The sequence below is a fragment of the Meles meles genome, chromosome X (assembly GCF_922984935.1).
Source record: "Meles meles chromosome X, mMelMel3.1 paternal haplotype, whole genome shotgun sequence".
Lineage (NCBI taxonomy): Eukaryota > Metazoa > Chordata > Mammalia > Carnivora > Mustelidae > Meles > Meles meles.
Window position 1 is genome coordinate 30,770,679 of NC_060087.1, and position 12,357 is coordinate 30,783,035.

General features: G+C 37.3%; 1 protein-coding gene across 1 annotated transcript in view; it reads right to left on the bottom strand.

The window, feature by feature from the left end:
* Positions 1 to 559: 559 nt before the first annotated feature.
* Positions 560 to 12,357, bottom strand: part of TMEM47 (transmembrane protein 47) — a 30,093-nt gene continuing 18,295 nt past the window's right edge. The window contains exon 3 of the mRNA XM_045996275.1: positions 560 to 3,978. Within this exon, the coding sequence (XP_045852231.1) occupies positions 3,800 to 3,978 (179 nt within the window). The 3' untranslated portion in view covers positions 560 to 3,799. The remainder of the gene's footprint in view (positions 3,979 to 12,357) is intronic.

A 12,357-nucleotide genomic window follows, 5' to 3' on the forward strand; every position in this document is an offset into this window, starting at 1 on the left:
AGAGTATTGAACCTTTTGCTACTCCTGTTTCTAATTGTGTCATTAGAGTATGAAAATCAATAGCTTGCACTGTATTTCTTTCCTGTGCATTTCAAAAGAAAGCTTTAAAGAGACATTTAACATTCTTCTTTCTCTTAGTGTTTATGTAACTCGCCTGCAAGGGACAGAAAGAATCTTGGGAGAGAGTATGACACAAAAGTAGTTTAAAAAAGTTTTACAGGGGTGCCTGGGTGTCTCAGTGGGTTAAAGCCTCTGCCTTCAGCTCAGGTCATGATCCCAGGGTCCTAGGATCGAGCCCTGCGTTGGGCTCTCTGCTCAGCGGGGAGTCTGCTTCCCTTCCTCTCTCTGCCTGCTTCTCTGCCTGCTTGTGATCTCTGTTTGTCAAATAAATAAATAAAATCTTTAAAAAAAAAAGTTTTACATAAAATGAGCCATGTTATGGCAGGTTCTGTTTTCTAAGTAAAGTATACATTATAAAGGAGAACATCAACTTGCAGACATGTAATTTGGGAACCTGTTAATGGGTCTACACAGCAGAGAAGGCACAAGTCAAACCGCATCAGTGAAACCACTTTTATTTTTATTTTTTCCACATAGATAACTTCAGGTCAGCTACAAAAATCATGAAATGAAGAACCGATTGCGAAACTGCAAACTCAAAACCACTGGAGTGATAAACAGGATTCCCCCAGAGGACTGTTAGAAAAAATAACCAGAATACCATGGATTCATATTTAAGTAGTAAACATGTCATATATTTAAAAGTAATAAATATAGAACAGCAGTAGAGAAACTATAGCATAAACAGCATGAAGTATAATTTTATTTTTTAAGACAGATGAAATTTCTAGGCACAGTTTTAGGCATTAAAGAGGACACAGAGGCATAGGTTAGTGTGCGCTGCTCTGTACAAAAATACAGTCTGAATAAATTACATTGCTAGCCATACAATTAGACGTCACTTACCAGTCAGTTCATTGCATGTTTAATATACAGGTACATGCTAATCCATATATATCATTTATATTTCAAACACATAGGTCTCTCTATATTTGTCTTTAAAATTTACATGTTGAACTTACAAAAAGCTAAATAGTTGTGCAAGAAATCCAAATAACTAGCCCTGCTGAGTACTTTATGCTCTATGTGTGTATGTACGTGTATATATTTCTCTAAGATAAACAATGGATTTATAGCCAACAGTTTTGCTTGTAAGAAACCATCAAGCAAACCTAAAGCTGCAAAGACATAATGTAGGTGAAAATTCACATGTGTTCATTCTCATAGATGAAACAGTATTTTGGATGAGCAACAACTTTCATGTTGTACTGAGCTTGTTAGTCATGAAACACTTTCAAATATTAGTGATGGCAGAAATATAACATAGGGCTCCTCACTGGGAAGGGGAGAAAAGTTATATAAGAAATCTACTTTTCAGTGTACTGCAAACATGTGTGCCTTAGCCTATAACATATTCTGTCATTTTCCAGCCTGTCATATTGACAGAGAATGAAACTTGATAAGATTCGAGATGTGATATTGGTCTAACAGCACACTGTATCCTCTACTAGGACTAAGAAAAGTGCCTCATTGATGTCAGCTCCAAAGTACTGTTCTTCCATTATTCAGGAATAAGGAGACTCTCGCACAATAGAGAGTGGTTAGTAGCCGAAATCCCTGTCCAACAAATATCGTATTTCTCATGCTGCTCTGACAATATGCAATTAACTGCAAGACAGTCTGGCCCAGATTTTACTATTTTTTAAGAAAATTGCTTCAGAAGATTCTATAATACTAATACCTTTCCAGAAAACTTCCACCCAGTTTCTAGTTTCTTATGATTCTATGGAGAATCATATACTTTTACAAAGTTTCTCTCTAGGATGCATTTAATTTATTTTTGTCTGTCATTGCTAAAGTAAGATTAAGCCTGGTTCTTTATATTTATGATATCTTTGTGATTCTATAGAAAAGTCACAAGATAGGAGGGGGTTTTTTTGTAAGTGTTTGAATAATAAAATAGATTCCCCCCCCCCCCCCCCGTTGTTTTGGCAACAGTTCTTAAACAAGCTGAAAGCAGAACTCTGCTCTGGGAGGTAAAGCAAATTATTAAATACTATTGATGTGGTCCTGCTCTTAACGGATTTTGCAATACAATAGAACATAAGTGGGTTTTAAATGATTTTTCCAATGCTTCTTTCTGCAAAAGGGCCAAAACCAGGACATACTGTTTTAGTGTCTTTGTTAACAAAAATAACTATCTATAACTTTTATATTAGAACTGTATTATTTGATATAAAAATATGTTTATAATTAAACTATCCAAATTTGTATATTAAACAGGATTAATGCAAATTTGCAGTGTGAGATTAGCTGCAAACTTTTTCCTTTTCCCTATCATTAATATTTCCTTCCATTTGAACAGCCAACAAATGATTCCCTTAACATAAATCCATCATAAATGTGTGCACAAATCAGTTAGCCCATTAGTTAACTCCAGAGGACCAGGTGATAACCAGATGAATTCTACTCCTCTACTGAGACATTTAAACATTTCTATAAATCTATTGCTATTCTTTTATTTTTTAATAAAGACATTTAAAGTACTTGGGAAAAAAAGCAGTCTTCTATTTTACTGAATTTTTAACAAAATGATCATTCTAATCACTACTCTCTTTTGAACTACAGTGCTTACAGAAGAATCATGAATTTTCAGATTAACACCATTTCAATTTTTCTTCTTAAACAATTCTATTAAAACTTTCCAGTGAAACAGTAGAGAACATAGAGCAAAAGTTTTAAGGTATATGTACTTTTGTACAGTAACTAAGTGTGAATACCAATCTAAGCCTCTTAACGTGTACAAGGTTAGTGTTCAAATCACTTCACTAGAGCAAATATTACTTTTATGTGTAATAGGCAAATGCATGTAAGGGCTAGGGAACAACTTATTACCATTTATACTAATGGTTCACCTTCTATAAAAATACTTAAGCTTGTTACATATGCACAATTATTTGCGGTAATGTTTGGTAAATGATTTAAAGGGTACTTAGGACAAAAGCAACTCATGCATATTTCTTTCTAGTTGCCCCAGGGAAAGTAGAGACTCTCAATTTTCCTCATTCTAGATATGGCTGAGACACAACTGCTAACCACATAATGAAAAGCACATGTCTCCAAGACTTGACTCCCTTCCCGGGGAGAAGCTGATTGCCAAAGCATTGCCTCCCATTGAAAAAAGAGTATTCTTGAAGGTGGAATATGTACCCTGCCCCAATTACATTCAGAACTTCCATTAGGTGCTGAAGGGCAGGTCACTTTTCAAAAGCTCACTCAAGCAAATAACCAATGGCCAATCTAGTCATTGGGTGGGATAAGCAGGAGACAAGGACTCTAACAGTGGAATCCTTGTCAGAGCAAAGGAACTTCTAAATGTTGCTTATGCCAGCTGCTCCCCTGCAGGCAATAGGAGATTCTGGCATTTCTCATTCCAACTAGTTTCTCACAATGGTTGCTGTCATATAGACCCTTCACTTGTCAAGAAAAATGACATGAACATATTTGAAGTTTGCAGCATTTGCCTATGTCTAATCAGCTCTCTTAATTTGTGCAGGTCCCTAAAATGGATGTTAAAGCTGGTTATGATGTTGACAGCCAAAAGGCAAAAGATATTAAATCAACTGAGCAAACTGCTTGATGCTCCACAAGTGTTTTAGAAAACAGTGAGTTAGAAAAGATACAGACATAATCCTTTCGTTGGATGGTTGGTTGTTTTTAAAATCTCAGACTGTTGGTTCTAGTAGTAGTCTTCGTAATTCTTAGGGTTCAGGCAATAAAGGATGGCACCCCCAAACGAAAATATAGTTGCACCCCAGGCCAGGCCATAACCCCAGTTGAACTCATGGTAAATTTTCAAGCTCACAGTTTCAATGAACTTGATTGGGTAAAGGACCAGGCTGCAAACCTGTAAAACAACTGAAAGAAAAGCAAATAGAAATTAGAAAAATGTTATTTGCAGAAAATAAAAGGGTACTATATATATATGTATATATATATATATGAGAATTACTTTGTAATCAAATATAAAAGCCAAAAAATTTGAAGGACTGCTTGTTCTAGATGGTATACCTGAAAACATTAACATTTTCTTCTTTAACACTGTTTCACAATATAGTAAGAATTACTCTGTTATTAGTAACTCACAGTAATAGTACTTGATGAAATAATTAGTGCAATAATTTACAAGAGCATAGTGATTCTCACTTTACAGACATACATATATATGCATCACTATTATGCAAGTATTACTGTAAGTTCAACTGTTCCACTATACAAAACCTGTAAATAGTTTCCTGAGAACAGTGATCCCAAATACCCCAAACTCTTGCTATTTATTTATGCTCTTAAGGAATTGAGGAATTCAAATTCATTTGTACGGATGAAAATAGTTAAGCTGTGATTTTAAGACACACTTTTCTTGCTGTTGCTTCTCAATACCACAACTGAGCCGACGAGTCTAGCAATTCTTACTGTAATGTCTTTTGCTTATATTCCTCCGATCAAAAATGATTTTCATTCCTTTCCTCTCATCCTTCAAAAGGGGCTCAAAAGAAGCCACATCCAATTATACTTTTGTATTAGATATAATAGATGACATTTATATATTCATTCTTCATCAACTTTCAAAAAAGAAAGAAATCGGGCACATGGGTGGCTCAATTGGTTAAACAACTGCCTTCAGCTCGGGTCATGATCCTGGAGTTCCCAGATCAAGTCCCACATTGGGCTCTCTGCTCAACAGGGAGTCTGCTTCTCCTTCTACCCTCCCCCCTTTCATGCTCTCTCTCTCATATAAATAAATAAAATCTTTTTAAAAAAAAAAAGAATGAAATCAGTGAAGGCATAGGAAGGAGCTAATGGTACTGAAAACATCAGTGAATGGTGGGTACTACCTCAAGCACAAAACTCAGCTCTTCATTCTTAGCTCTCACTTCTTAAGTCAGTTGTCAGTCACAGCTAAAGGTGAACTGTGATGAGTCATACATAATAAAATAAAACAAACCAATTCATCAGGAAAGGGAAGGGTTGTTGTTTTTTCTTATATATATAAAATTAAAGTGGCCCTTATCCTGTGGCTATTTCTATATGGGAGGTACTAGATTACACAAGAGATGATGGCTTCCATTCAAAATCTTCACTGCATATTGCATCAACTATTATATAATTTCTACTTCATTTAAATCAGCTTAACTAGAATTTATGGGATGCGTCTGCCTCATTCTCTACTATAGAACAGCTTCCACCCTCAAGAAACAATCTTAAAAAATCTGGGGTACTATGTACTGTGGGGCAGGGACTGGCAAACAACCAAATCTGGTCTGCTGTCTGTTTTGAAAACAAGTTTTCTTGGAACACAGCCAGGCTCGTTCATTTACGTACTGTCCGCACTATAACAGCAGAGCTGAGTAGTTGCAAGAGAAACCATGCAGCTCATGAAGTCGGGAGTTTTACTCTCTGGCCCTTTATAAAAAAAAGTTTGCCAAACCCTGATACATAAAGTCAATGTTTAGTCAAAATGATTATTATTTAACTCATCTTAAAAATACTGTAAATTCTAAAAGTACAACAACAAATGTGAACAATTAAAGTGACAAGAATAAAATGTGATATAGTAAAAAAAAAAGATACAGTTTATTATATTTTAAAAAAGAGCAGTAGGGGGGCACCTGGGTGGCTCAGTCGTTAAGCATCTGCCTTCGGCTCAGGTCATGATACCAGGGTCCTGGGATCGAGCCCTGCATTGGGCTCCCTGCTCAGTGGGAAGCCTGCTTCTCCCTCTCCCACTCCCCCTGCTTGTGTTCCCTCTCTCACTGTGTCTCTCTTTGCCAAATAAATAAGATCTTAAAAAAAATAAAAATAAAAAGAGCAGTAGGATGGATAGTGTGTTTAATTAAACTGGAGTTTTGTGCTTTAAAGTCTATGTTCGTCTATTCTCAGTACGTATAAAAGATCCATGTTACCAATATGGTTCATGTTCTCAGGAAGTCTACATTAATGGTCCTCTCTAGCATAACACTGATGAACTCCAGAAAATACATGAGGGTGAGATTGCACAAAATCATTCCATTCTATAAGGTTCTGACTAGGGGTCAAGTAACATTTCTGGAGCCAGATATAAGAATTTGAAACACTTTTACCATGTAGGTCAACACTGCGCCTACCACACTTCTGCACTATAGAGAATGGATGGAAAAATAGGTCCATATAAAATGAGAATCTCTTGGCATCCAAAATGGAAATCAGAACTTGTTTATAGTTTAAAAATCTCAGAAAACGTTTTAAGTCATTGTTAGGACAACTGACAGCTCATTATGTAACCCACACTTGCTGTACTTCCAGCCAGTAAGTGCTAAATGTGTATTTAAAAAAAGTCAGCTGGCTCTGTGACTTTGTGAGGGAAAGGGTGCTTCCATGTATTAAACGTCTTAAAACTAACAAGAAGTCAATTACTATCGACCATAAAGTACAGAAAAAAATTGCAAAGTTAGTAAGTTTAGGGAAAAAAAAAGGCATTTCTCCTCAGGCTTCTATACTCTGGTAACTAGTCAAAGCATGACTGATCCTGCCAGTGGATGACTGAAATATAAATGTGAATTAGGTGTAGTCATTCATTTATTCATTCAATAAATTCACTCATTCAATAAATGTTTGAACCAAGTGGTACAGTTTAAGGCATTGGTAACAAAAGTTGCTACCCTCACAGGGAGGCAGTCCATTGGTAACTAGACAGAGAATATGGCAGGTATTGTCAAGACACATGAAAATACAAGAATGCCAGAAAACCAGATAGAGGGATGCAGGCTGCTCTTTCAGATCAAAAGCTGGGGAAAGCCTCTTTGGAGGAGGGGGGGGGAGTCATCTGAGCACAGACCAGAACAAAGTGAGGGTGCAGGTCAACTGAGTGGGGTAAAGGGCAGAGGCAGTGCAGAACCCCTGACTCAGGAGCAGGCCAGTGCCAGCGGGACATCAGTAAGGATGCTGTAGCTGCCATACAGAGAACGAGGCAGGCCACAACAGGACATGAGATGGAAGAGAGAAGCAGGGGCCCATTTGGGAATGGCCCTGTGAACCATGGGTGGGGGTCTGGATTTTATTCTCATTGTGATGGACAACTGCTAAAGGAGTTTGAGCAGAGAAGTAATAACTAATCTGAATTCTATTCTAGAAGGATTATATGGGTTCTTGTGTGAAACAGCCAGTCCCTAGGGTGAGTTGTTTACCTAGACCGCTTTTAATATTCATTTCAATGTGTTTTATTTAGCAAATATTTGGCCTCCATGGTATAATACAATGACATAATTTCCCACTAGTGGAAAAGTGGAAATACAACTCCATTAGGCTCCTCTGGCATATTCCTCTGAACAGCTTTCTTAGAGATAAAGCTTTATTGTGTTGTAGCCAGATGAAAATTACCCCAAAACGCTTTATGCCTCTGAATTATTTTATTCTCTTTAGAATCACGGAGAGAAAAGCATGTAATAGCAAAACTGAGAAAAATAACATATATAAGCCTGCATTTGTAAATAACTTTTTCCACTTAATAAAAATACACAGAAGCAGGTAAAAATGCCTCCTTGCCTTTTATAGATGCTGTGAAGGCAAAAACAAACAAATACACAAACCAAGGCCAGAACTTAAGAAAACATTAACACACTTACATTTCTACTTTTCTACCAATCAATGAAACATAATAGGGACTGGCTTTGGTATTCTCTGTGCTCTACCTCAGAGGCAACGTAAGTGAAGTCATGTAGCATTTTAGAATTTGAAGGGAGTTTGAAGTTCATTTTATACCTCTCTCCATTTTTTGAAAAGAGGTAACGAAACTACTAACCATGAAATTGTGTGGAGAGAGGCATGACAAGAACTTAGAGGTACTGATTTTTGTCTTACATCTAGTTTTCTTTAAGGGGCTATTTTTCAGCACTTTCAATGCTGAAACGTTGAAAACATTCAATACTGAAATATTCAATACTTTCATTTAAGGGGATATTTCAACAAACACTTATTGGATATTGATTGTATGGCAGGTGAAGGGATCAGACAGACAGGACATGGCTCTTGGCCTGTCATATTCCATATTCTATGGTGAAAACAGACACATGGACAACACAACACAACAGACAAATGAATGTGTTCAACAGTAAGAGCAGAGGCATGTTCACTGACCCATTAACTACACATTTCCTGAACTCCAACGATATCCCAAACACCATTTCTGCCTGGATAAAGAAGGGAGGGCTTCCGAGAGGAAGCACCATTGGAACTGATTCTTGAAGGATGGACAGGACTTGATCAGAAGACAAAAACAAAAAGACCTCTGGTTAAAAAACCAGCAGCTTGTATAGAGCTTAGCAGTATAAGAGGGTGTGCCTGTGGAAAATTCACGAGGTTGGGATAAAGGTTGCATTCCCATGGAAAGGTTTGGTTCAGACTATAAAAGCCTTAGTGTGTCATAAAAATAAGAGACTGGTTTCTACAGGGAGACATCTCAGAGGTTATTTGAATTGTAGATGCTATTTGTGCCCTACCCGTACGCTCTCATCTTCATCACTCCAGTACGTGGCTGACTTATAAGCAGCACCTGCACTTCTTTGCCTGACTTTTCTTCTAGCCACGAAAGCTACTTTGCCTGATTGCGGGGCAGGCCTGTTGCTCTGGGAAAGTAACACTGCTGGCTCCCCTGCATCACCTCAGCCCTTACCAATGACTCTCAGAATCTGGTTTCTAAACACCCCAGTTCCCTAGTCCTTCCAGTGAAATAACTGAGCTGTATGTTGTAAACCGGTTTCCAGAATTTTTCCACGAAGGTTAAGCTATAGCTGCCTTCAGCAACAACTGGTTTGATAACGTCCTCTTTCTTGCTTACCTTCCCTTCTCTGTCTCACTTTCCCTATCCTTGCTTTTGCCTCCCAGGCTAAGTACTTGCACTTGTTTCCTCGTCTTAAATTCCTCCTCTGGGGAAACCAACGGGACAAGTGACAAGACCAGCTGTGTATTTGAGAACTGTACCTCATGTGTTTGTGTGCAAGATAGACTGTAAGCGGGAAGGAGACTAGAGACGGGAGGCCCCTAGGAGGTTAGTCAATGCATGGATACCTGTACGCAGTGATGACTGAGCTGACACCAGCGGGAAAGAAAGGGAGAGAAGCTGAAGAAAAGGCAGTAAAAGAAAAACTCAGTAACTGGATTCTAGGAGAGGGAAAGGAAGGAGTCACATAGATAGTTTAAGTCAGATATTACCATCGAAAAATAAAGTAGGGGAAGTTCCAGTCTGGAAATGGAGATGTTTTACTTGAAGAGTTATGCCCTCAACTTAGTAATGGTCGTTCATGAAAAGAAACTACAGACTTGGGAGATTAATTTAGAGATAGACCTGATAGGACTTACCAGGCAAGTCTCTAAATACAGAATATTTACAAAAAGAAAATGGTAATTTGGATAATGAAAACATTTGGCCGTGAAAGGTTAATATGAAGTGATCTTCTTTTCCTTTTTATTCTTTTTTTAAAGGATTTTACTTATGTATTTGAGAAAGAGAGAGAGAGCGCGAGTGTGTGCACAGGCAGGGGGAGCTAGAGGGAGAGAGAGAGAAGGAGACTCCCCGCTGAGTATCAGAGCCAGGGCTCAATCCCAGGATCCTGAGATCATGACCTGAGCTGAAAGCAGGTGCTTAAACGACTGAGCCACCCAGGCACCCCCTAATTTTCCTTTTTAAATTTAATCTTTAACAACCGAGAATCATAGTACATATGAAATTAATTACTGGCATTTATACTGTAAATTGTTCTAGCCAAAGGGCAGTTCAATACTGATAAAGATCTGTGAATAGAATACCTTTTTAGTTTGAAATCAAAGCTGGATATTGGTTTTTCTGCCAAATCTAGACCCAAAATACCTCCAGGCACCTCACTGTATAACAGGATGGTGTGCAGGGCTACAAAACGCAAGCCTCTAATCAGAGACAGCTCAGAGGTAGAAAGCAGTTCCGGGACCATGGGGGGGAAAAATCACCATTCTGTACAGACATTTACAGAAGGATTTTTGCAGATAGAACAGAAAGGAAGTATCCTTAGTAAAATTAGTAGGGATTCTGTTATTTAAAAATCTGAATTAGAAGACTGAAAATATGCAATTTGTACCAAAGGCCCTTATAAGAGGCCTTTATATCATCGTAAGCTCCAGTGGAACATAAAACAGATCTGCAAAACCAGACAATAAAAGAAGAGGACCTAGAAAGAAGCAGCCCCTTTAATTTCACCAACTCTTGGTGAGAACTAGATGTAACTTATAATCCCATCATATATAACCTATCGTTATCAGTTACACAGTAAGAAATATGTTATAGTCCTCTGTATTGGAAATGTGCACACTTTGATGATGCACTATGATTCAGTCACGTTGCACTGATCAATGTGTGGTTATTAGGACATTTCAAGTTGCTTACTTCCTTCAGGTGTTGCCCCTGAGAAATGGAGTAACTGGAGTTATGGGATGGACTCCAGCTGCAGCACACAGCTGGCAGCTGAATTCAAACTTCGAGGCTGATTCTGCTCTTGTTTTGCTATGTGTTAGACATGTCCACGTAAAGATGAATTGAAACCCTGGCCCTGCAACTGTTTAGCTGGATAACCCTGGGGAATCACTTAACCTTTCGGAACCTATTTCTTCAGTGATAATATGGCAAAAATAAATACCCAATCTTAAGATGGCTGGGGTCAGAAAGAGTATATGCTAAGTGTCTAGCAGTGTTACAGGGGGTAGGTGCTCAATTAATTATTGTTGTCGACCTTATTATTACAGATAGTATCTTATTCTGAAGTTCAGACTTCTAGGACCAGTGAATGAAAGAGTTGTGGAACATGGGACAATGTTTTAGATGGGCTGCAATGATGACAAGCTCTTAGCAATTCTTGTAAATATTCAGGCGGGTAACAACTCCCACCAAATTAGGAACTTCAGGGACAAATGGAAGTTGAAAAATCTTTAAAATATGTTTGGCTGCCTTTATGAGATTTAATCATCAGCTTTTAAGTAAATACCTTTGTATTTACTTAATCTAAATACTTTATATTTAGATATATTTATATATATATTAAATATATTTATATATATTTAATCTAAATACTTTGTATTTAGTAATCTAACCCCAAGTCAGTATACCTACGTATTAGAGATGCCCCACAAGTATTTGTTAAATAAGTGAATGAAAACATGAATAAAATCTTGAGCTGTTTTGGTCTGAGCTTTGTGCTCACATGAAACTTGCTACTTCATAAAGTGCCAAGAGAAAAATGGTTTAAGAAAAATTGCACCAGAGTTAGCTAGTTGTTCACGTGCCTGTTTTTCCCTGTCAAGTTATAAGCCACACATGACTTCGTCATATTTCCAGCATTCATTCAACTATTTATTGTGCACCACGTTGTACTGGGCATAGCACTTGGTGCTGAGTTAATTATGTAGTCCAGTGTATAGATGTTTCTAAGTGGTAGTGTTATGTTTGTTTTGATTTTATGTACTGCATGTTTCAGCAGAAGAAAAGATTATTTCTTCGCTGAGATACATAACATTCTCTGTGTGTCAACCCCAAGATAAGGCTGGGTATTATTTGAAAAAAAATTTTGAGAAAAGAAGAGAAACACAGACTATTTTCAAGCACACCAAGGTGAGAAAAAAGGGGAAATGGCCCCAAATACACATTTACAAAGAATCACTAAACTGAATTACAGGTGAGACAGGCCAACCAAGAGGATAAGTATGCTTACTATGAAGCAAGTGAAATAAACAGCCATGATTCTTGCTAGCATTGTTTCAAGTGGGCAGATTTTCCAAATTTGTTACTTTTATGCCCAAATCAATAATGGATTATTATGTGTAATGAGTACCTTTTCCAGAAATCAGCTACAGGCAAGTCTTTAATGGGTTCTCAGATGGGAGAGAGAAACCTTTTCATGATGTTTCAAATAACCAGTAAGTTTTTACCTTGTTTTATGCAAAGAGAACACTAAACTAATGGTTATTTCATTAAAAAGCTTCCATAAGCACAGTGTCAAAAGAGAATGAGTAAAATTAAATCTCAGCACATGTACATTTTAAAAATGTAGCAGTATAATGCTTGCTTTAGGTCTCAGTGGGTAAAATATGAATATATGAATATTGTTGTAGGGATTCCTTTTATTATTTTATAATTTACTAATATTTGTAGTAGCTAGAGCTAAATAGGAATCTTTATTTTGACCAAATCCATTACCTTAACTTATGGTCATTTACAGTATGTTTTCTGTTACAACCAGT